Here is a 26,749-nt window from a genome sequence, read left to right as displayed (position 1 = left end):
TCGGATCATATTCATGCAGCGTGGTGTACTGTACGTGAATCAGTATTTATTAGCTGCACTCTGTTGCAGTACCACCGAAGTAATACTGTCTATGTGTGCAGTGTGATTCAGCCCTGTATATATGTGCAATAGAATCCATTGTAGTGCAACAGCGTTGCAAATCTATGCAGTGTGATGAAATATACCCTTCTCTGAGGTATGACATGTAACAGGAGTGGTGTTCTTGATAGTGAAATTGGTCGCAGTGTAATCGAAGATTTCTCGTCCATCTGCCTGGAGTGATGTAGTGTGAGGGAAGCAGTATTGTGTACCCTGTGGTGGAATGCAGTATAACCACCACAGTATTGTACATCTGTGCAGTGACCGGTATTGTAACTGATGCGATGTTGCACAGTGTGTCTCTGCAGTGTGCTGTATGGTGGTACTTGTTTAGTAAAAACAATAGCAGTAATACAAAAAAATGTTTATTGATATCACTTGACTGCAGTGTAACAAGAACAGTATTGTACATCTGTGCAGTGAGCCGTACTGTAACTCATTTGATATTACACTATATATCCCTGCAGATTGATGGATGTTACTAGTTTAATCAATGTACCCTAAATGCCTTATAAATATACCAAAAAACATGCAAATTGATGCAGTGAGACCAAGGTAGTGCAGTATATCTGTGCACTCTGATACAGTGTATCTCCTATAGCATTGTACATCTGTGCAGTGAGACTAAAGTAGTGCAGTATATCTGGGCACTTTGATACAGTGTATCTCAAATAGCATTGTAAATCTGTGCAGTGACACTAAAGTAGTGCAGTATATCTGGACACTGATACAGTGTATCTGGAATAGTATTGTACATCTGTGCAGTGAGACTAAAGTAGTGCACCATATCTGGGCACTTTGATACAGTGTTTCTGGAATAGTATTGTCCATCTGCGCAGGAGAGACTAAAGTAGTGCGGCATATCTGTGTACTTTGATAAAGTGTAGCTGGAATAGTATTGTCCATCTGCGCAGGGAGACTAAAGTAGTGCGGTATATCTGTGTACTTTGATAAAGTGTAGCTGGAATAGTATTGTCCATCTGCGCAGGGAGACTAAAGTAGTGCAGTACATCTGTGCACTTTGATACAGTGTATCTGGAATAGCATTGTACATCTGTGCAGAGACTAAAGCAGTGCAGTATATCTGTGCACTCTGATACGGTGAATCTGGAATAGTATTGTCCACACACCCACTACACAACCACACACACAGCCACACACACACAACCTCACACACAGCCTCACACACAACCTCACACACAACCACACAACCACACTGTCAGTGCACATTTTCACCAGACACAGACACCATCAGTCGTCGGTGCACACTTTCACCGGGCACAAACACCACCAGCCGTCAGTGCACGCTTCCACTAGGCACACGCTACCAGACGTCAGTGCGCGCTTTCACCAGGCACCCACACACCACCAGCAGTCAGTGCACGCTTTCACCAGGCACACACACTCCACCAGCAGTCAGTGCATGCTTTCACCAGGCACACACCACCAGCCGTCAGTGCACGCTTCCACCAGGCACACACACCACCAGCCAGCAGTACACACTTCCACCAAGCACACACACCACCAGCCATCGGTGCACAATTTCTACAGGCACACACACCACCAGCCATCAGTGCACACATCAATTGTTAACGCATCAACAATTAACTATTGTAGCAATCGCAGTATGGCACACTTTACTTTTAAACATATTCATCTAAAGCGCAGCATGCCACCATTGCTACAAAAACAAATACACATTTTTTGGGCCTACAATTTAAAGACTTTTGTTGCAATTGGTGTTGCAATATTTAGCAATGCCAATAGCTCAAACTTAATTAATGGGAGACCTATTGCATTGCAAATGCTTGTTCATGTCATGTAGATGGAGAAGAAAGTTCAGTGTCACAGCATGGAAATATATGAAGCTCTTTGTACCCCAAGGTAAATAACAACTGTGGTAGGCAAATAAAAGGGAGTTACTTGTGAAGAGTTAATGTCTATGTCGAGACATTCAAAGCTAATACTTCTAACTTATGGAAATCTTGGCAGCTCCTCCATAAGTGCTGGTAATAATTTCACAGGCTCCTTCACACTACCCATCACATCGTCCGCAAACTTGGTGAGGTTAAATTCATCTCTACCTGTGGCTACACCTTTACAGAACACATATTGGCCATGGGCTCCATGCAAACATTAAAGGTGACAGGTGCCAGCATCTTTTTTGAGAAATTAAATAAAATATTTTTTACAGCAGGAAGTGATCCCACGAACCACTTCCAACCCTTAAAAAAATTAAACTTCAAGGTTACATTTTTTTCTTTTTGAACACATTGCATTTTTTAGGAAAATAGTCTGCTTTTAAAGAAAAAAAAAAGTTGCTTTTTTAAAAAGCACTCGCAGACATGGCAATCTGCTGACCTCTTCAGGCCACCATCCCTGTGATGGTTGTGATTCGTAATGGTTTGAAAACTGCGACCTACCTTATTAATATTCATGAGGTAAGTCAATTTGCGACCCAAAAGGGATCTTACAATGAAATTCTATGAGTTTCATATATTAGGAATGCCGATTTCCTAATGTTTGTACATCTGGCTCTAAATTCTTAATCCTCTATCCTTGATTTTAGTTTTTTTTTAGTGTAGAGCTGCCGTGCTTTATTGCCCGAAGTATATCCTTACTTGACTCTTATATAGTGCGTATGCAGCTTTTGGAGTCCAAGTGCCTTCTGCCAAATCTTAGATGACCCTTTGTGGTTGTGCTCTATATTTTTCTGTTCTTCAATTCTTTACGTGTCTTGGTACCAGGGGCTGGGGCCACCAAACTCTTGACCAGTCCTTATCATTATCCGCGATGTACTCCTGAGTACTTTACACGATCTCCTGGTGCAGTGGTCTAAAAAATACTATAATTTTACCTTCACCCAGACCTCTGCCATTTCGTAATAGTTATGGAGAGCAGTAGGTCACGAAGTGGATGGGATTTGTGAACTGCTCTATTTAGGAAATAATCTGCTGCCTCCACCTTCTAAATTCATTCAAGGCAGTGGTTGACCATCTGTATTACTTGCTAGCTCAACCAAGGACGCTGCTTATAACTATATTTAAATAATCCCCTAAAACAAGCTCTCCTTCAGCGAAGGTTAAGGCTTGGGATATAGTTATTTGAAAAAGGATTTGGGGTTGCTTTTTGTTGCATACAAGGAACCATTTACACATTCTGTCCTACAATGACCAGAGAACTCAACAATCTCCCTGCTGTATCAGTTTTCACATTTATTAACTGTTCCTTTAAACTTTTTATAAAATAATAGCTTACTCTTCCTTTTCTGGGTGCCAAGAGGAGTGCTGTAGTAGAAACCATTTAGAATCCAGTCTCTGCAAGTCTTGTTGTGCCAAGTGGCTTCTGGAGAAAAACAGATGTCCGCATCAGATTTGGACACTAACAATTTTGGTGTGTCGCTGTCTGATCTTGACCACCTTACCTCCAAATTCTGCTGCTGGTTTCAAAGTGACCCGGGTGCCCAAGGGATGCTATTGCGGCTGGAGAAAGCTCGGTCCCGAATGGGCTCAAGAGTCTCACCTCTGTTTGATTCCTCCAGTAGGCCACACCCCTCTCTGACAGCATTATTGTCACCTTCACTAGTGTAGATAATATCATCATTATAAATCTTGTTCTGTGTGGTTAATTCACACGTGTCTTCTCTAATTGGCAAACATTGAGTGAATCATTTTCTGCCGCTTTATTCGTAACATATCAATCGTTCTCTCACACAAATTAAACCCTTGCACTTTATACCACTTCTTTTGGTCTATAGGTATAACAAGAGAAACAGGAGATGTAATTCTCTATCTCTCAGACTTTGGCTGAGACTATGTCGACTCAAATCCTTGAGAAAAATTCACATAGTGTGTTGGCTGTTCTATATTAAGACACCGGAAATGGTATAGAGTGCCTCCACTTCGATAAGACGTGAACACTTTTTACACCGGTATAAGATTTGACTTTGTGTAAATCTGACAGCAAAGACATCATCACTAAACCATAAAATGCACTGCTATGGGAACATGAAGAGCTCTCCACATTTGAGCTTTTTCGTGCAATGTGTCAGTTTATTTAACTTTTTAGGTCGAGCAGACCTACTCTCAATGCGTGAGCATTGAGAGTGTCTGCTTCAGACCTTATGTGGCCCGTATTTAGGAATGTGGACAGCTACCAGACGCGTGCTTTGACGAGGTCAGATTTCACCTCGGGAGCGAGCGTCTGGTAGCTGCGCATGCGCAAAGTTCTTGCTCTCACACAGACACAGGCAGCCCCCACCCCTCTGCATGCACGCACGCACGCACACACACACACACACACACACACAGGCGCGCGCATGCACACGGCACACATACAGGCACACAGCACACTATCCCCCGCCTCGCATTCTCTCTCAATCACACACAGTCACGCATGCGCACACACATGCACACACGCGCGCACACACTCCCTTCCCCCCCTTCCCTCCCCTCCCCTCCCCTCCCCCACAGGCATACACACAGGCACGCACTCACCGACTGCGCTCTTCCGGCGGGGCTCCTCTCGCGCTCCGCTCCTCCTCCTCGCGGCGTGTCTCCTCTTCTAAATCGGGGCTCCCTCAGGTCAGAGGAGCCCCGCAACAGGCGCCACACTCCTCCTTCTCCCCGGCCCCCTCCTGGGGACCCGGGCTACCCCGGACCGGCAGGGCGCTCCATGCGCCAGCAGCTCGCGGCTCGCGGACCTCGGGAGGCGGGACTTCCGGTCGGCCGTGAGCGGATTGGCCGGCCGGATAAGAGCTTCCGGGTCGCCGCGGGCAGCGCGGCGGCATGTTTCAGACAAGCCCTGGCCCTGATGGTGCTCTGTGCCACATTCTGATCCTCTCATGGGAGGCTAGGGGGTTCTTTACCTGATATTTATTTTTAAATCACGCCAAAAAATTATTTTCAAATAAATATTTTCGGTTTAGCATGAAGTTCTGAGACATGGATGTACCAGTGACATTTTACTTTGTGGCTGCTTTCACGATTGGTGGGGCCGAGGGCCGCCCTCCAGCCCTCAACGCAGCCCCCTGCCCTAAAGCCCCCTGGCGAGTGCCCCATGTCCCGTATGCTCACTCCCACACCGAGGAGTGTCAGAAATAATTAGAGGAGCGCTTCGCTAATGCGTGCCTGGAAGCGGCGCAGCGCTGCAAGGCTCCACGTGTGCTCCCCAAGCCTCTTTTCCGATGTCCTTAAACACATCTGCATTATTCTGAATCCTGCACCTAAGTGTGTCTAAGTAATGCGTCCAGCGCTCTCCAGTGTGTCCCATTTTTTTGTTTTTCCGTGCATTTTATGGCATGGCAGTGGATTCGTCCATGACATCACCTACATAATCATATTCGACAGGTCATCAGCTGAGCTGAATGAGGGGAAAAAGTAGTCAGAAATTGCCCCCAGTACCGAGCCACATGACGGCTTTTTGTGATTTAGCATGTTGCCGTGGATGACCTATTCGCTAGAATGCTACATATGGTATAGCCAGCGCTTTAAGTGAGATGAAAAAACTGGGGTGGGGGGGGGGTCTCTCAAATGTGCGTGGTCCATATAATTAAGGGCATGGCTTAAAAACACCTAAGCTAATTTGTTCTTACCAGAGTGTGCCCCCATGTATTTTAATGTTTCTGTCTTTGCATCCAGACATATACTACAAGTAACATTACACCTAAACAAGCCATGACTGGTGGCTTTGTCAATGGTTGTTAGTTACATAAGATAAATAAGCAACAACTATGACTTTGTTGTAACTTTCTCTATTTTGCACTTTTATTTCCTCCTATAAAACTTGTTTCATTCAACTGCGCTTTTTTTTAAAATGTGTCGCTCCTGCTAACGCACACATTTGTGCGGGTGCCACATAATTACACGTGACATAATTACACTGCACTCAATGCCACATACACTCCAAATACCACTCATTGCCACATAGTTATATGCAACATAATTACACTGCACTCAATGCAACATACACTCCAAATACCACTCAGTGCCACATAAATACACGCCACATAATTACACTGCACTCAATGCAACATACACTCCAAATACCACTCAGTGCCACATAATTACACTGCACTCAATGCCACATACACTCCAAATACCACTCATTGCCACATAGTTATATGCAACATAATTACACTGCACTCAATGAAACATACACTCCAAATACCACTGAGTGCCACATAATTACACTGCACTCAATGCAACATACACTCCAAATACCACTCAGTGCCACATACTTACACACCTCATACTTACACTCCACTCAATGCAACATAAATACACTTTATCCATCTGTCTATCTATCGCCCTCACTCTATCTATCGCATCACTACAGCATCACTCGGCACCACCACAGCATCACTCAGGGGCACCACAACATCACTATGCGCTACCACAGCATCACTGAACGCCACAGGATCACTCGTCGCCACCACATCACTCAGCGCCACCACAACATCAATCTGTGCAACCATTCAACAACTAGTTAAAATATGTTCTCTCAATGTTTCAAGCTTTATTACAAATGTCACAAAAAGATGTTAATTTTTCACTTCTATTCTTATATTTGCACAATAAAATACAATTAACATAATCTTCACAAAAGTTATTTAGAAAAGCTATTGCCATTATACATTTTAATAATTTTGATTAAATTATTAATTATTAAAATTAAAAGCCATTTTTATTTGTAATATCAATACATCTAAGTCACGTAAATACAACAAATATTGCATTACAAATGCTATAGGTGTCACATTTGCGAAACTTAAAACTATTCGCATTGTAAATGACAAAGCTATTAATTTCGCTATTTTCAAAACAGACACATAAATAAAAAATGTGTCATTTACAATACCAATAGCTCAAACTTTCCTAATGCGAGACCTATTGCATTGCAAATGCTTGTTTAACCTGGCAACTGAGCTAAGGTCTGCACCACCACCTATTTCTGGGTCATAATTTAATGTTTTTGTTTTGTTTGCATTGTGAAATGGTATAGGCAGGGATACTGGAATTATGTGATTTTGTGGCTGCAGCAGTTTTTGCATAGTTATAGATTTGCTGCAGTTGCCACATTATCAATCATCTGCTGCATAAACTGCAGATTTTAACAAAAAATATTGTTTCTGCCTCAAACAGTTCAAAAGTTACTAAAAATGCAGGAACACTTGTAGCATGATGGTAGGCCTTTTTCAAAACTTGACTGGTCCACTTTCGGCTGTTTATTGCTATATTTGGGTGTTAAACTGGTGCGTATGAGGTGCAATCAATGCCTAGACAGTGTTACAATGTTTGAAAACGACTAAATAATTAAGTAATACTATTACAAAAATTGACGCATTAGGATGCATAATCTGCCTTTTCTCGTCACATAATTTAGTCAGCCTTGCTAAATAATTTTGCCCTCTCTTGCCGCTTAATCCTAGTGGCCCTGACTAAAGGAGATTCATAAAGAACATTGCATCTTCAATTGATCCTCCGCAAGAGGTGACAAAAGTGATCTCTACGTGGGACTGGACTGGGATCTGTTGAGTAGATCTGGATCTGCGGGAAACATATTTTTCCAGCGGATTCAGATCTACTCAACAGATTCTTGACCGCTCTCTGACTGCCAGACTTTAACGGTACTGAGCACTTCTTCACGGTGCCCCCACCGGGAGAAAACCGTGGATCCTCTGACCCTGCCTAAATGTAATCGCCGTACCCGCCAGAACGGGGCTCCGTTTCTGCGTCTTCCAATGACCCGCTGAGCACACACAATTCTCTTGGACAAGCCACCGGACCGGCTTCTCCATAGCATTCCGACCTCCGCCTCGCTTCGACTGAGACGGGGCTGCATCCTCACATCAATTCCGACCCTCACATGATACCCATCCCCGGACCCACTCCTACATATCCCGCCGACAATTGTTGCCTTCCTGGCATTAACGGGGCTCCGTTTTTGCGCCTGCTCCCTTCTCCACATCCCCTTGGATCCTACATTCAGATATTCCCAACTACATAACGACACAACCTACATCCTCACCAGAACGGGGGTCCGTTTCTGGGCCAGCGCCTACCCTCACTTCCGTGAACCGACAAACTGGTCCTGATGAAGATCCTAAATCAATAGGATCGAAACGCCGTCGACTCGCATCACAGCGCAACTCATGGCGCATTACCTTCTTTGGTTCCCAAACTAACAGCAATTACCCATTCATCAAGGAGGAACCAACAATTTTGTATATAGTGTTTTTCAATTTTGTCTTTCGGCGCCTATCGCTGTTTTTCAACCATATGTCACTCGCGCCGTCACCGTTTGTCTCACTATCACGTAGTGCACAAAGCCCCCTTGGGTTGCCACCGCATAATATATGCCTCAAGTGCTGCTCTCCAAACTGTTGTTTTGACTGTTTTGCAAATATTGTCCCTTTAATATATGATGCTATATGCACTTTCAAAAACTAAAAATTCTGAGTCTCTCTTCCTTTATGTCCAGATCCTTTGTAATGTCATGTACATGCAAATATATCTGTTGCTCAATTGAATCCCATTGAGATATTGTTGTTTTATACATATGTACACCCAGATCTCAATCTGGTCTACGGGTTATACTCCTGTTGCTTTTCCCTGACTTCTTGCCAGGTATCTATCGCCAGCTGTTTCACTCGCTCAAAGATGGCCAACCACCACTGTTTACCCAGATTTCCAGCAGCGCCATCTTAGTGCCACTATTCCTGATATCAGCGCTCCAAGCACTCCGGCTCTCACTTTCCTTTTAACAAACTGCTGACTTGGAGCGTGTTTTTAACTGAAGGAAGTAGAGGAATGGTTTTGGCTGCTGCAAGCGTCCAAATGAACTTACTTGCCTTTATTACAGTGCACCCGACTTCAGCTGCCCACACACTCCCGCCCTTAACTGCAGCATCCCCTGCGATACACTGCCATAGGTCTCCCCGCTGCCATTATATAGCATACAAATAAAACAAGCATTTGCAATGCAATAGGTCTCGCATTAATTAAGTTAGAGCTATTGGCATTGCTAAATATTGCAACACCAATTACAACAGAAATCCATAAATTGTAGGTCAAAAAATGTGTATTTATTTTTGTAGCAATGATGGCATGCTGCGCTTTAGATGAATATGTTTAAAAGTAAAGTTCCCTTATACTGCGATTGCTACAATAGTTAATTGTGGATGCGTTAACAATTGATGTGTGCACTGATGGTGGGTGGTGTGGGTGCCTATAGAAAATGTGCACTGATGGCTGGTGGTGTGTGTGCCTGGTGGAAGCGTGCACTGATGGCAAGTGGTGCGTATGCCTGGTGAAAGCGTGCACTGACGACTGGTGGTGTGTGTGTGCCTGGTGAAAGCGTGCACTGACGTCTGGTGGTGTGTGCCTGGTGGACGCTGGCACTGACGGCTGGTGGTGTTTGTGCCCGGTGAAAGCGTGCATTGGCGGTTGGTGGTGTTTGTGCCCGGTAAAAAAGTGCACTGACGGTGTGGTTGTGTGTGTGTGTGGTTGTATTTGTGGTTGTATTTGTGGTTGTATTTGTGGTTGTATGTGTAGTTGTATTTGTGGTTGTGTGTGTGGTTGTGGTTGTGTGTGTGTGTGTGTGTGTGTGTGTGTGTGTGTGTGTGTGTGTGTGTGTGTGTGCGGTTGTTTGTGTGGTTGTGTGTGTACTGTATTGAATGGCAGCTCTACATGTAGACAACCTATTTAATAACTGCTTTCAATATTTCCCCGAATTAAAACAAGAAAGCATTTCGTACAAGTGAAAGACTATGTTATAAAAGTATTACCTATAAATAATGTCTTGATCTAATTTTGTTCTTTAAATGCCGGCAACTTGTGTCTGCGTGTGCCAATGCTTGCTTATGGTTTTTGTGTTATTGGGGGGGCATAAATAACAGGAGGCTGAAGCTTTAAAAATAGTACCTGTGTAACAGTTAGTGAGATAGCAGACGGTCTGCGGCATGTAGGCGCTACCTCTAACCAGCCCGTAACATAAGACAAGCCGCCATGAGGTGAAAAAAACTGAAAAGTATCACAGCAACCACAAGCTGGGGACCACGGGTCAGATGGGAGTGGGTTTTCAACTGCGCCTATGTGAATTCTGTGTAGTTTGTGTCAGCGCTTTACCATACCGAGGCATTACGAATCCCGACCTGAGGGTGGCGCTTTAGATACAGTGCCTGTGCCGGACCTATTGGCTCTGCCGCTGGTCTGCGAGGGGTGTGACGGTGTTTCTGGTACTGTCTGGCTTCCAGCATGTGAGGGTAGTGAGAGGATGTTAGTGGTGCGAGAGTGCTTCCTGGAGTGCAGGACTGTTAGTTTGGGAGGCGTGTGAGAGTGGTGAAGGGTGTGTGAGAGTGTTTGAGTGAGTGTGAGACTGTTAGTCTATGAAGGGTGTGCGAGTGTTGTACGTAGTGTGAAGGTGTGAGAGTTCTGTTAGTGGGAGACTACTCAATGTGGAAGAGTTGTTGGTAGTGTAAGACTGCTAGTTTGTGAGGGATATGGCTGTTGTGGATATTGTGGAACTGCTTGTGCGGAAGAGCTGTGAGCGGCTGGTGATAGTAGGGTGATATTGGTGAAAGTAGCGTGGGGCTACTACTTTACACTGATTTACACTCACGACCAAGCCAAAACGGCCGTCCCCATCCAACTGCTGCTGCCGTCATTCGCTGAGGGTGTGCATGTTTATTTTGGACAGGATGTGTCACTCACATTACTGGTCCGAAATAATTACCTAGGTTATTGCAGGAGTACACAGCTGAAAGTACATTTTAGTGCTGAAACTGCCTAAACTGAAAACATGTTAAAAACAAGTATCATGAAGACATTGTTGTAATGCCTTCATTGTAAAGGCATCTCGTTGTTCACCCTTCGTTATAAAGGCTGTTTCCCCTGATATTCCCACAATCCTTGGCTGCAGCAAGCATACATGCATGCAGTCTCAAACATGTTTAAAACTGCCCCGGGTTGTTTGAAGACAAAGTGAACATGTTTTAGGTATGTAATTCACTAAAGCGCCCAATCTGACCCCGCCCACCTTTTACCTGCAGTAGATACCAAAGTGAAGGTGTGCAGCACGCTATTGCAGTAGTGATGCAAAAGATTCATTTGGAGAGGATGTGGCGGAATGGTCAGAGCTCCCTACATAAATATACATCTGTCCTCATATAATGTAACTGGTGCTCATCTAAAGCAATCCTAAACCTGTATGTCGCGTTTGCGCTATATTAAAAACTACAAAAGAAAATGCAAGATTGGTCAGTGTCGGACTCAGTAACCTAACGGGGCAAAACTGTGAATCGACTTGGAGAGAAAAAATATAGATTTACAAAACGGAGTTTGACGTAAAACATTAGGAAACAAGGGAATGAAGTAAGAAGAGAATAGTGACGGTGACACGCAGCGGGAGCGCCTTCCCTGCGCCTGAGTCGTGCCAGAGTCCTGCCCGTCTGCGCTCGTCAGCGTCTCGGAAGTCGGCGAGGTAGGCCCGCAGGTCTTCTCCTACGTCTTGCTCTTTTTGCGGGTCGTGGGTGCGCACCTCTAGTTCCCATGCTCTCCAATTCCTCCTCTGAGCTATTAGCTCTACGAGGACATATTTCCACCTGCCACCATGTCTTCCCAGGTGGCCGCTCTCTTAGGAAGGGCTGTTCTGGCTGTGGTTGGCACATGCCTAGTCAGGAGGGCTTTCTGCCTGAATCCACACCCCTATACTTTCAGTGTCATCTCCTTAACACCAGATCTCTCAGTAGACACTCCACTGACATCTGGAACTTGCTATCAGACCTTAAAACATTGTGTCTGTTTCTTACTGAGACATGGCTGAGTGAGTGCTCCGGCCCTGATCTGGCCGCTGCTATCCCCCCGGATTACACTATCTATAGGAGGGATAGAGTGGAAGGCAGGGATGGAGGTGTGGCACTAATTGTTGACAAGAGCTTTCCTTGTTCAACTTTTCCCGTTGATAATCTCTCGGGCTGTGAAGCCTTAGGTTTCACTCTTAGGCTTTCTCCCCGTCAAACCTGCGCTGGGATTATTATTTACAGGGCACCGGGACCTCTTGGCTCCTTCTTTGATGAACTACAGGCGGCACTTTCGGTGCCCTGCCTGAGATCGAAGCATTGCATCCTATTGGGAGATCTTAATCTTCACATGGACAATGTAGTGGACCCGGATACTATTAAGCTTCAGGACATTGCCTCTTCTTTAGGGTTGATTCCCTATATTTCCAGCCCTACTCATATCAAAGGCCGTACTATTGACCAGATTTTTTCAACTAGTCTAATGGATGTCTCCCCGCCGCTTCCAGTTCTGTGGTCAGACCACTTTTTAATTAAATTCTGCATTCCTTTTTCAGCTACGCCTGGCACAAGACTGGCGAAAGATACCAGAAGGGTGGCTCGGCCTTTCCATCTAGTTACGGCGGAAATGCTCTCTGATGCTCTCTGCCAACATCCCTGCCTGTTATCTGGTAACCTGGAACAAGATCTTGACTTGGTTCAAAAGTGGCTTACAATTAGATTTGAGGAGCTAGCCCCCGGTAAGCCAGCCAAATCTGCGGGCAGGCACGCCTCGGCCCCTTGGTTCACTCCTCTTTTTCTAGGTAAGATGCGCCAAGATTGCAAGAGGGCTGAAAGAGCTTGGCGGCGCATGTACGACCTGGAAGACGAAATAAAATATAGGGATGCTATACGACTGTACCACAAACATATTGTGGATGAAAAAAAAAGTCTATCTTGAGCGCAGAATCGAGGCAGCGGAAAACACGAGCAAAGACATTTTTAGAATTGTAAAAGAGTTTATCTCCCCTTCCTCGAGTACGCCCATCCATTCTCATACTGAAGTTTGGATTAGCCAGCTTAGTGAGTTCTTTATTAATAAAATCAAATCCATTCAGGACTCTTTTCCTGATGCTGGCCCTATTCCAGCTGCCTGCCATCCGATCACTGTGCCACCTTCCTTGAAGGAGAGAGGCCTTGTTCTTTCGGTTTTCCCTTCCATCCCTCTTGCTTCCTCCCTTGACCTCATGTCTCGGCTTCAATCGGGTTCGCCACTTGACCCTTGCCCAGCGAAATGCCTAGGGAGAGTGGCGCCTGCAGTTAACATCTTGCTCAATCCACTGCTTAATTCTTCCCTGACAACGGGAGAGGTTCCTATGGCTTGGAAGCACGCCTTGATTCTGCCACTGCTTAAAAAACCATCTCTAGACCCCCTTGTTCACGCCAATTACAGACCAATCTCCCTCCTTCCCTCTCTGGCTAAGGTGATTGAGGAGCATGTGCATCTCTCCATTTCCAGCTTGGAGAGCAATAATATCTTGCATGACTCTCAATCTGGTTTCTGTGCGAATTTCAGCACGGAGACAGCTCTTCTTGAGATCACAAATGCCATAAGAGATTTTGTATGGTGGGGGCAAAGCCATCTTGGTCATGTTGGATTTGTCGCCGACTTTCGACACCGTCCCCCACGACGGTCTCCTTTTAAGACTCTGGGAGATCGGCTTTCGTGGGACGGTGTGGAATTGGTTTAAGTCTTTTCTGACCAACCGCCGACAAGTGGTCTGGGCACCCCCGTTTTCCGCCGAAATGCCGTCGCTGGAGGTTGGGGTTCCTCAAGGATCTATCCTGAGCTCCACCCTTTATAACATCTATATGGCTCTAGCCGCGGTGGCGGAATCTTTCGGTGCCCGTATCATATCCTATGCTGACGACACCCAGCTCCTTTTCACGTGTAACAAGGGTGAGGATTTTGACGGCGGCCGGATTAAGGAAGGCCTGGGTGCTGTATTTGACTGGTTTCAGAGGCGCAGTCTGAAGTGCAACTCCGATAAATCGGAGCTGCTTTTTTTCGGATGCCCGCCAGATCCCTGTTGGAAGACATGGTGGCCCCGCGATATGTTCCCGCCTGATGCTGCCTCGTCAAAAGCTAAAAATATAGGTGTCCTGTGTGATGATGATCTCTCCTTCAGACCCCAGATCATAGGGCTGACAGGGAAATCTTTTGGCATCTTGAAAATGCTGTGGAAGTTTCTTCCACTACTGTCTCTGCAACATAAAAAAATTATTGTCCAGGCCTTGATAGGCTCTCGTCTTGATTACGCGAACGCTCTCTACCTTGGCCTTCCCAAATACCTGATGGCACGCCTGCAAGTCGTGCAGAATTCGGCTGCCAGAGCCATCTTTGGATTACAGCGAAGGGCAAGAGCTTTGGAGCTACTTAAGAGACTGCATTGGCTCCCAGTCTCTAAGAGAATTACTTCCAAGGTCCTGACCCTTGCTTTTAAGGCCCTCCATTCGATTTGCCCAAAATACATCGGGAAGCGTATGGCCTTCTATGCCCCCAGGAGGACTTTAAGGTCCGCTTTGCTGGCTAAAGCCGTTGTCCCTACCATCAGACGTGCTCGCATTGGAGGTCGTTCCTTCCGGTACTTGCCACCTCGATGCTGGAAAATTTTTCCCTTCTCCTTAAGGAAAGCAACAGTTTGCTCTCTTTCAGAAAGGAACTGAAGACCTGGCTTTTCTCCCAGTAAATCTGTCGGCCCGCGGTCGGTGTTGTGTTGTGCACTTTTCTTTCAGTTCTCTTTGCCAAAGCGCCGGGACACTCCATGGAGTAGCCGTGCACTATAGAAGAGACCTTTATAACATAACATAACAATATGAAGTGGCCACAAAAGACAACTGTGGAAAGAGCACGGGTATACAGATAAGAGCACACAAAAGGGCACTACGAAGAATGTCACATTAATGGACTGACTTCTCCAAAGATCCGTGCCTCATGACCCAGTGGCCAGTAATTCTGCTCTGTGTATGAGAAATGTATGCTTTATTTGATTGCAATGGCATCTACTTAATGCATGTTTTGTTCATGAAAAATACTCTAACTTGCAGCTAACTCACGGAAACCGATAGCGCGCTTTCCCTGCCACACTGATCATTGGTGTCGGGGCATGTAATTCCAGGAGCAGGCTGGGGTTGTGACGGTGACCGTTGGGGGAGGGGAGCTCACGTCAAGGGTGGAAAGTAATCGCGGCACAGGTGCACGTGTGTTCACAGGGCAGTAGTAGAAGTGTTCATATAAGAAGGTGTGCTGTCTCCTGTGTGAGCAGTGGTAGAAATAAGGGACTTCGTATAGCTACAAATTGTGATTTTGTTGCTACCAGAGTCCCTGGTTTGTGATCCCAGCAGCGAGATTGTATCTCCAGACTGGTACATGCCCCACCCCCAGCCTGCGCGGCTGCTGTGAAATCTGAAGGTTCCATGGACAGAGGGAGCCCTCAGGAACAGCCATTGTCGAGGTGCTGCCTGCCCAAGCTTCAAGGCGCACTGTGCTAGGCTGGGCAGCACGGGGAAACTGTGCAGGGCAGAGGAGGTAGCCCAAACGCCGCACCACGTGTGAAAACGTGAAACGATGTTTAGCAGCAAGTTACCCGTTCAGGAACCGACACTAATTATACACACTGTACACTGTCTGCGAGGCGCAATCTCGTAAACATCCACTGCATGAAGAAACTACGGTTTCCAGCAATTCCAAGGAGCTTTGTACATGACTGTGCTCAGTGATAGGGGAGGGAATGAGCAGCCGCGCTCGTAAAAAATAACAAGAGTTCACGAAAAAAACAAGCCTTTCTGTTGTCAAAATACTGCGGAGTAACATTCAGCAAAGAGAAACTATGGCTCAACATCCAAGCTGCTTTCGGCACAAAACACACTGCCGTGACTGAAACGCGCTCCCAATGGAACGTCCAATAAGCTTTAAGAAATAAATGGTGCACGAAAGACAAAGGTGCTGAGGTAAAAATAACGCGCAGAATTTTTTAAATTATTTTTGGAACTTTTTTGACAGGCGGGAAAAAATGAAGAATAATGACCAGCCATGCGCCTATCGTCGAGGCTTTTCTGGTGCTCATTCCAATGGGCTGCGGACCATGTTTGTTCTTCTATACTAAGGATTGCTGCCTGGAAGCTCAATGATGACCTTGACGAATGTCTGCCCTAGGGCCAGCCCGGATGAGAGACCGACGGAGTGACAAAGTGAAGGAGTGAAGGCGGCTGCACACAACGACTCGGCAGAGCTGCTGCCTCCTCGAGCTGTGGCAAGGGACTGGCCCCGCCCCCTCCTCAGAACCAGCACGGGCAGAGCTGGCAATCACTGTGATTTCACAGCACGGTGCCAGCCTCCGTAGGTGGAGGGCAGAGAGCTGCGGCTGTCGTAGATAGTTCAGTTAAATACAAAGAGATTCTCCTCGCGCTAAGTAGGGGGCGGGGGAAGCCAAAAGAAAAGGGCTGAAAATTAATCTCCTCGCTGCTGCTGGAGGCAAGCCCGATCAGCATGTGACTTGTAAGGCAGGCGCTGCTGAAGAGAAAAAAGAAAGTTGCCTGTGGCCCTACAGAGTGTTGCTGTGGAGGGAAATTGTAGTTAGGCACTGCTGCTTCGGGACTACGCAGAAGTTGGGTATGATATTAACAGCCAACAGAAAGCTAGATTACAACAGCAATGCCAGAGTTAAATCAATGGCAAGCTGCATAACAAATTACACTAAGTTTCAGCCAACATACACATTACTTTAGTCTCGCTGAGACAGCGCATGCGCTGCTAAGCCGATACCTAAAAATATATAAATGAGTTGGATGAGCCGCGCACGAGACACGTGGCTGCCATTTAAGTATGTAAATATAAGAGTATATTTTTTTAATTAAGACAGCGCCTGTCTTGCGGGCGTAAGTGCAGCAGAGGAGGTGGGGAGAAAGAGCGTATTTAAAATTTATAGCACAACGCTCCGGTTAAAATAAAGACAAAAAACAAAGGCACACGAAAAGTGTAGATGGGAGAGGGAGGGGGAACAAAGGATGAAAAAAGCAATACATACAATTTGCAAGTTGGTATTCTCAGTCCCCTACTCGTAACTATGAAACAGAAACTTCAAGTCCCTGAACCCTATACACAGTTGGTAAACAAGCGTTGGCGACCTCTGACCCCAGTCTGATCCCGGGCTCACCATAGAGCTCTCGTACCACGCGACCAAACATGCAGTGATAGAAGACGATACTCAGCAATGAGCCACTGTTGTTTGCAATTGTAACATCACCTCCGGGCTTCTCGTGGCTACATTGAGGCCAACTTTAGTGGACACTGCACCTGCGCATTGAGGCTGTGTAGAGAGTAATCCACCCTCTGCCCTTGCAATGGTGACCCCCATCTACTGCTAGTTAGTATGGCCATCCAAGCCTACTTCACCAGCCTGGGTGTCTGTCCACTTTCCAAATTACGCGGCTTGTCACGCAATAGACTTTTGTGGGTACATCCCGTCAACCTTGAGACCTAGAGTGGCACCAGGCATACACAGCTTTGTGGCTAGGGTGATTCACCAGGGGGGCTGAACGACGCACAAAGAACGGAAACGCACCCACTGTTCAGAGGCTCGTGTGGTTGATTCAACCACAGTCTCGCAGCCCCGTCCAGCAGCAGCATCCCGAATGGCTGTGCCCAAAGCTCAGCATTACTGCTAAGCTTCTGTGCATGCGAGTACAGCGAGAATCCGTAAATGTGTGTGTAGAGGGATCGCTGCACCCGCTCTGCGCTTCTGTGACGCATCTGTGCACCCGAGCGGAGCACAGCGACGGCTCTGCGTTGAGAAATGTTTTCAGAGCGGTGCCCACAGCCTTGGGCTCTGCGCTAGCGTGAATGTGTTTAGAGAGGGGTGCACAAAACCATGGGCACCTCGCTAGCATGAATGCTAGCAGAGGGGTGGGTGCACAACACCACTCTCTCTGTGCTAGAGTGAATGTGTTTACAGAGGAGTGCAAACAACCATGAACTCTGCGCTAGCGTGAATGCTTTTATAGAGGGGTGCACACAACCACTGGCTCTGTGCTAGAGGGAATGTTCAGAGAGGGGTGCACACAACCAATGGCTCTGCGCTAGAGTGTATGCGTTTACAGAGGGGTGCACACAACCAGTGGCTCCGTGCTAGAGTTGATGTGTTTTTAGAGGGGTGCACACAACCACCAGCTCTGCGCTAGAGGGAATGTATTTTCAGAGGTGTGCACAAAGCTGTGTGCTCTGCGCCAGAGTAAATGTGCTTTTGAGAGTGGTGCACACACTCTTCTTCTAGTGCACAGAATGCTTTGGGGCAGATTTACAAGCCCCTTGCGCCACTTTTGCATCACTTTTCCCCATGTTAAAAGTGACGCAAAAGTGGCGCAAGGGGCTCCCAGATCTGGCCCTCTGTTTTTCTAACGTGATGGAGGGGCATCAAGGTGTGAGTGTGTTTCGCGCTGCGCTGCGCCTCACACTCTGACCTTCTCCACCAGCCTTTGGAAGTCCTCCCCCCCCCCCCCCCCCTTTTAACGTTTTAGCAGTGGAAGAGGGATTTGGTCGATGCCCTCGTTTCATGGGGCCATTGCCATTTTACACAACTCCCCTCCCTAGTTGGCCGCTCTCCATGCAGTCAGCCATATCCCAATAAGCTTGCGGAGGTTAGGAAATTGTGCAGGGAAAGTATAGTTGTTATTGGGAAAAGCATTAAACTGCTGTGGACAGTGTTTGTACTCGCTGCACTCTTAACTGTTGGCAGTAACACTAAAGGAAGTGGTAGCGGGTGAGAGGAGAGGAAAGGGGCAGTACCACACAAAAGCCTGCTTGTGTGTTTGTGGAGCGGGAACACCCTCTGTTTGTGTTAGCCGGATTCTGTTCCGGCTGCGCTTCATATTTTCACTCCATCTCTTCCTCGTGCGTTTACGGAAAGGAGCACGGTACGCAGGTTCTAAAAGCAAAGCGGGGGCTAGGAAGTGTCACTAAGACGATTCCTCAAAATGCAGAGGTTGCATGAGTCGGTACAGGCGCCCAATGAAAGAGCCGGACTGGCGCGTGCAAGGCAGCGTGACGTAGCTTCTGATAAGAAACATTGTCACGACAGCCGTAATGCAGGTGACCGAGTCATTGGGGCCGTCCAAAAAGGCGAATGGGCAGCAAACAAAAACCCTCCTTTTCAATGGGAAGCCAGCGTTTAACATAAACGCTGACACTACCCAATGAAAATGAGGGGCGGGCTTCACTATAGCTCTTGCAGGCGAGGAGCGCATGTGCGCTCCAACACCAGGCGAGACCTAAAAATAGGATATCCCTTTGCTGTTTACAGCAGAGGGTGTTTTTGAAAGTGTCCTCATGACTGAATGGTTCCATTATGAGCACACTTTTACTTGTACTCATGACTGACCCATTCCATCATGAGCATAGTAGAGGTTAAAGTGGAGTCGGAACTGCTATTTTCACTCCCAGCGCTACAGCACTATCACAGGTATACTATACAAAAAAACACAACAGAGTTATTTCTTTTATTAAGGTGGGGAGGGCCCATCTATTGCATATGGAAAAAACGTTGCCATTTATATTGCCAATAGCTCCAACTCCAACAAATGCGAGACTTATTGCATTACCAATGCTTGCTTAATTATTCCGCTTGTTTCTTCTTCCCTGCTAGATAACTTGTTGGGGATTTCATGGGTGGACAGTTCCTGGATTCCTATTCTGAACAATGTCACCGTTCTGGACTATTTCTCCGAAAGAAGCAACCCATTCTACGATCGAACCTGCAGCAATGAGGTGGTCAAAATGCAGAGATTGACCATGGACCACTTAAGGTACCTGCCAGGGTTTGGTATTGCAACATAAGCTGTCAGCTTTGAAAACCACTTTGTACTGTTCAGCTTCTTCTTAAACATCAAAGACCAGCCAGACCTCCTAGCCCTTCTTTGCCTCCCTCCCCTCTTTCTCTGCCCATCCATAATTCCCGGCAGTGTAGATCCCTTTTTTCGCAAGACTTTCCTACATTTTGCATTAGAAAGCTCTAGAGGCCTGAATGTACTCAGTTGTCCTCCCTCATTTTGGCTTTATGGACTTTTTACAGTTCCATCTAAAGTCCTCCCTGTCCGTTGCATTTGGTGCTTATTAATTGTAAAATCTATCAGACGGCAGTTTGTTAACTTACATCATGCCTGAAATGGGGCAGAAGAGTGGTCTATCATGGTATAGGCAGTGTATTGGGGAAACAGGCTCATCATATGACTGGCTTATGGGTATAACAGGGAAACATCATTGCTAGTACATGAGGAACAAGGATACCTCAATGTATAATTGACATTTAAGCCGAGAAGGAGCTGTAACTGGTATAGCTGGCACATGGAGGAACAAAGACACCCTGATACGGCTCGCATGGGGGAAACAATCCCATCATGACATGGCTAGTTGATTGGGGGAACAAGCACATCAGAAGGCTGGCATGTGTGGTTGCAGGAGTATATAATGGCATAGTTGGCATATAGGGACCTGGAACACCATAGTTTGGCTGTCATGGTCCGAGATCCATTGTATGCAAACAAGGAATGTAAATCTTCAAAAATTCAGTGGAGCTTGCATTCCATTAAAAATGCAAATGTCAAAGATTATGTGATAACTTGTGTTACAGATCTTTGCATATTTACATCGAGGAGAATGGCCTCTTGGCATCCCATCAGGCGGGCTTCCGCCCGGGCCACTCCACGGAGGCGGTGGTCCTTGCAGTCTTGGACGAACTCAAGGGGAAGGCTGACTCTAACCTCCCCCAAGCCCTGGTCCTTCTCGATCTGTCCGCTGCGTTTGACACAGTAGACCACTCCATCCTTCTCGACCGTGTCAGCGCAGCGGGCATTCGGGGCGTGGCCTTTTCTTGGCTTGCGTCCTTCCTTCGGGACAGGTCCCAGGCGGTTCACCTGTCCGGCTTTTCTGCCCCGCCCCGCCCGGTTACTTGTGGCGTTCCCCAAGGTTCCTCTCTTTCCCCCCTTTTTTCAATCTTTATATTCATCCCCTCATCACCTCCCTTCTTGAGCTGGGGGTCTCTGTGTACAATTACGCAGATGACCTCCAGCTCGTTTTTGATCTTTCTTCTACCCCTGATTCTCTCCCTAAGTTTTGTTCCACCTTAGTTTTTATTTCTGAGTGGATGAGCGCTAACCACTTGAAGCTCAATCCAGACAAGACGGAACTTGTCCTAACTTGTGGTCCCTCGAACCCTTGGTCTCCTGCACACTGGCCCCTTTCTTTTGGTCCCCCCCCTTTGCCCGCTTCCTCTGTTCGTACCCTTGGTATCAAAGTCAGCCATGACTTATCCATGCATAGTCAGATCAGTTCCGTCGTGTCTTCTTGTTTTCTGTCCCTCCGTCTTATCCGGAAAATTTCGCGGTTTTTCTCCACCGACGCACTTAAAACCATAGTCATGGCCCTTGTCACCTCCCGCCTCGACTATGGGAATGGCCTGTACATGGGCATACCCGCCTACGAAACCCGCCGACTCCTGGCCATTCAAAACCAAGCTGCCCGCCTCCTCCTCTCCCTCCCTAAATCCTCTCATATCACCCCTGCTCTCAAGTCCCTTCATTGGCTTCCTGTCCGTTTCAGATCTTTCTTAAAACTGGCCTGTCTAGCCTTTCGGGCTCATTCCCGCTCTGCTCCCCTGTTCATCACTTCTCTCTACACTCACTTCCGCAAAGCCCTCAAAACCTTCCTTTTCTCTCAGGCATTCCCCTCCTAGTCTCCCTGAGTTCCCTCTGTGAGCTCTGATCAGGTCCCCAGCGCCAGGAAGCCGCTTGGCCGCAGTGCGCTTTACCAAATATTTTTTTTCATTTCATTTATTAATCAACAACAGCAGCTTCTCTTGAAAAGAAAATGATTGAGTAGGGTCCATGATGTTGAAGTTTTTTACCCTTATTTGGCTGTTCTAGCCCGAGGCTTTTTCAAAGCGGAGGAGAGAAATCGTTCCTGTGCAAGTTGTTTGTCTCCAAGAAAATTAGTGGTATGGAATCTGTGATGCAGTGGCCAGCTTTGATCGCAATGTAGACTACCTTGATCAACTTCAGCATGAACCACACGCTGCATAATGCTCATGTTCTACCTAATCCCTTTCTTTATTAGAGAATCTGTTATTAATTATTAATACACGTGTCATGACAAAACCAAGGACCTGGAAACAGTTGATTAAAAAATCGTTGATATTTAAAGCATTAGTGGATGACCTGCTGTGCACGATTTTGAATTCTCTTCAGGGCTTGGTAAGCATGTTGGGGAATCATACTGTTGTAGTCTTGTTCCCCACATGGTACATTCCGTCCACCCCTCTCCTGCCCTCACACTTGGGTTCTTCCGGTGAGAGGTCACCTTCGAATGTTGGGGTTTAAGGCTGTGCCTTGGAGAAGTATGCTCTGACATGCTGTTCCTGTAATCATTTTAACTTTCAACACTGGCGACGATTTACTGCGTAGGGGACAGTTTTGACCATCTCCCCTCTGTGTACTCCCTCCATTCCATCCTTCAAAAACAAACTGTGAAATCCTCAGTGAAGAACGCCTTGCCTATGTCCTTATCTTGCTTGTCTACCAGCAAAAACTCTTCATACTAACGCGATGTTGGAATTTCTACATCCTAAGCGGAAGGTCAGCACTACCCTCACACTATTAGAAGTTGTCGTTTGTGCTATTGGGCAAGCGGACATTTCGAATACCTGCCAACCATCCTATGTTTTGCCGGTGCGCGTCTACAGAGCAGACTCAGTCCCAAATGAAGTAATCCTTTGGACTTACCTTATCTATGTGGTTGTGGCTACACCTGTTCAGGCCTGATTGTGGATTGCTCTGTATCGTTTTAGTCTGACCTGCGCTTTGCCTCTCTGTTAGTCTCTGTGCAACCAGCTGGTGTCTGTCACAGAGGTGGTGGGACGAACGCTGTCACCAGCATTTACATAGAGTCCCCCCCCTCAGAACAGCGTGAGGTTCCCTGACTCTCTTCACCATTGTGCCACCTGTAGCTGCAGTGTATGGTTCAGTAACATATCTGAGGGGGAGATAATCACCACCAAGTTTCCGCTTCGTCAGCACCTTGCATCGAGTCCACCTCAGAGCAGCGTGAAAGTTCCTGACTCCCTTCACCCCTGTTCCGCCTATCACTGCTGTGTATGGTCCGGTGCCGCATCGGAGGTGGGAGATAGACGCCGCCAAGTTCCGAGTTGGGTACGTCCACATGAACTTTCCCTGATACCTGGCAGTCTGACGCGGTGGTTACAGCGGTTCGTCAAGGTGTGTGGGAGAGCAAGCTGGAATCCTGATCCTGTCAGCGTCCTGAGGTACGTCAGCTAAAGTTCCCTGCATTCCAACCTGACTGACGGGGTGCACTAACTAAGTTCACCGAGGTGTGAGGGAGCGCTCCAACCTTAGCTCCGTGTTGTTAGTCTTCATTGCAGCGTGTTGCTCCCCGGACCCTTTCTCCAGTAAGGACCAGAGTGTTCCTCTCCATTTCCAGTCCGGAGCTCTACAGTGTACGTTTTGTGCCCCAGACCATGTACATATGCTTGCCTCTGCAACGCGGTTACTTTTCAGCATTCCCACTGCAAAAATGACTGTATTGGAAGCCAACATGAAATATTCCCCACATTGACTCACATTCTTTCGTGTGTCAAGGGGTATAAGCTACTTTAATTCTTTAATATCCTCAGTTCCATTTCTTCTCCCATCGGCCCAGTGGTGTGTTGGGTTCTGTCAGGTGGGGTTTCATGGGTTCCCTATAGAACTTCCTGGTCAGGCATTCTTCCTCTCAGAGGTCCATCCTGCCACTTTTGAAATGAAGCCTAACACTGAGGTGGTAGCTAATGTTAAAGAGAAGGAAGAAGAGTGCGAGATTTACAAAGTAAAAAGTAAAGAAAGCGCGAGTAGCAAAGTAACCAACAAAGAAAGACACTTCAAGTGTTACAGGTGTGGAAGCAGTAATCACTTTGCCAATTATCCTCAGTGCCCCACGAGAAGCATGACCTGCAAGAAATGTAACAGGAGGGGGCATTTTGCTAAAGTATGCAGGGAAGGGGAACCCCACACAAGAGACAGCGAGAGAGAAGATGGTAAAGCACAGAACAAGGAAGTGTGATACCTAGCAAGAGAAAATATGCACTACAGCTTAAGAGTAGTGCAGTTTCTGTTTATGCCATTTATCCTAAATGTGATGTGCTATTGAAGAACAAAAATGTTACTAAGTATGCTGATTCGTGTTCTCTGTTCACCCTACTAAACAAAGATTTTGAGAACCTTGGGGAACAACTAATAACTTCTTTGTAGAAACATGACATTTCTCCCACAGGGTACAGCAAGGAACTGATACCCCTCATGGGAATGAAGGAAATGAATATACAATTCAAAGACAGAAAAGCTTTTGGTAAGGTATACATCGTAGTCTGGGTCCAACCTGCAGGGATGACAGCACCAAAAGGATCTGGGTATCATCCTGGACCCAAACAGTGAAGAACAAGTTCTACTTACCGAAGGAATCTACAGAGGTGACCCCATCTGTGAGGGGGCTCCCAGAATTATTCCAAGAAAAGTTAGGCTGTCTGCAGGAATTCCAACACAAAATCAAACTCTAATCCCGCACAAAACCGGTGGTCCACAAACTGTGTCCAGTAACGCAACTAATGAGAGAACCTTTGGAAAAGGAATTGAGCAAACTTTGTGACCTGGAGATCATATAACCTGTGGATTGCTCTGAATGGTTGGCCCGGTTGTTATCGCAGCCAATGGTGAAGGGATTTGATTATGTGTGGACCTACGCAGCCTCAACTAAGGCATTTGGGTGGAGAGGCACCCTCTGGCGAATATCAACGAGACGCTCAGCCCAATGGAACAGGCAAGATACTTCAGCGTAATTGATCTATGAATGGCATATCACCAGGTGGATCCCCACCCGGAATCCAGGCCACTTACCGCCTTCATAACTCCCCAAGGTGCGTTCATGTTTAGGAGGATGCCATTCCGATTAGTGTCGGCTGCAACTGTTTTCCAGAAGATAATTCAACAAATCTTGAGAGGAGGGGACACATTGATGTGCTTCCAAGATGACTTCCTGGTGTATGAGCGCAGCGTGGAAGAACACGACTACACCCTCAAGTTGGTGTTCCAGAAGCTCACGGACGCTGGGCTGACGGTACAAAGGAAGAAATGTAAAATAAGAGTGACATCCGTTGACTATTTGGGACACTCAATTTCTGAGGAAGGGTTCAGGCCGAATAACAGCTTGCTGGGTGCAGTAAAGGTTGCCCCTTACCCGAGAAACAAAGAGGAACTCCAATCATTCCTGGGGCTCAGGGAATATATAGCCAAGTACATCAAAACATTTGCAGCGAAATGTGAACCAGTGCGTAATCTCTTGAAGAATAACACAGATTTTGTGTGGAACAAGGAACATAAGTGTGTAATGGATGAGTTAAAAGAGGAGATCCTGAACTCACCAGCATTAGGAACTTTCGACCCCAGGAAGAAGACTATCCTCCCCTTAGAGGATAGTCTTCGCGGACGCGCTTGAGGGAAGGCAGACATTGTTTTCTTCTGTGAGAGGAGCGCCTGGGAAAGGGCTCCGGTCTCGCCTCCTAGTAGAATTTCACCAGTCCTCTGCCATACTTGTATTTTGCACATCATCACGATTTATTCATTCTGATTTTAAATACGTTTGCTTTTCAAATTCACTTGACTTGTTTTAATCCATTAGTGATTGCACTGCCCTACCTGTTCCGAGTTCCCCGGTCGACCGCCAATTGTTTGGTTTGTGTGGAGGGGTGTGGGACAAGAACCGGGCTCCAGGAAGTGATTTGCGACTTCCGGGCCAGACGGCCAATCAGCCGCTTGCAGCTGTCAGTCCACACGCCTTAAAAACTGATGCCTATCAAGACGCGCATTGGACGTGCGCAGCGGGTGCGCCACTGGCTCGCTGGAGGCGCGCCAAAGGCATGCCCGTCTGCGCCCGGATGGGGCCTGGGGCCAGAACCCCTGCCCAACTTTATCACAGCCCTTTTAAATATTCTAGGGAAGTCCTCCTAACCTTCCGGTCCATTGCCCATACACACTGCGCACCTCTTAGGTGCAACTCAAGCCCCTCACATTGCTCTGGTTGTAGTTTCTCCTTCTCACCTACCTCCCCAAACCCGAATACCAGTAAACTTAGTATCGTATCTGGTCCTAAAATTAAAAACACTGCCTCAGTCTCGGAGTTCTCCTTCTTTAGTCTAAACTGGAGATCATTCCCAAAACATAAAAGACATCTATGACCTGCTCTCTGTCTCTCAACCAGATGCCATCTTCCTCATGGAGACCTGGTTAAGCGATAGCTCTGGCCCTGACATTGCTAACGCACTTCTCCCTAACTACACATACCTTGGTAAAAATCGTGTTGGCAGGGACGGAGGAGGCATAGCAATCATTTTTAAAACTTCCTACACGTGTAAATGGGAGGACCTAGACTTTTTAATGATTGTGAAGCCGGTCTTTTTAAACTCTCGCTCTCACCTAACTTCACTCTTTCTGGAACTTTAATCTATCGACCCCCGGGACCAGCTGGTGCATGGGCCACCTCACTCCCTGATCTACTAACTTATTGATTTTGGGCAACCTGAATATACATTTCAACGAGACTACCTGCTCCACAAGCGCCAATCTCATCGCTGACCTGGCAGGTCTGAAAGTTATTCTTTACAACTCTGGCCCCACCCACAAAGCCGGAAATTTACTCGATCCTATCTTCTCCAACCTTAATACCGTTCTATGTAAATCTGCTATTCCAATCCCTTGGTCAGACCACTTTCTGGTAAAATT

The 26,749-nt window shown here is 46.8% G+C and overlaps 1 protein-coding gene across 1 annotated transcript in view; it reads left to right on the top strand.

Moving 5' to 3' along the window:
* MED6 (mediator complex subunit 6) overlaps positions 1–26,749 on the top strand; it is a 123,792-nt gene that overhangs the window by 17,682 nt on the left and 79,361 nt on the right. The window contains exon 2 of the mRNA XM_086937191.1: positions 19,576–19,735. Coding sequence (XP_086793317.1) covers positions 19,576–19,735 — 160 coding nt within the window. The remainder of the gene's footprint in view (positions 1–19,575; positions 19,736–26,749) is intronic.

The sequence above is a fragment of the Lissotriton vulgaris genome, chromosome 9 (genome assembly GCF_964263255.1).
Source record: "Lissotriton vulgaris chromosome 9, aLisVul1.2, whole genome shotgun sequence".
NCBI lineage: Eukaryota > Metazoa > Chordata > Amphibia > Caudata > Salamandridae > Lissotriton > Lissotriton vulgaris.
Note: the sequence above shows the minus strand (reverse complement) of the source record. Positions and strands in the feature narration are given on the sequence as shown.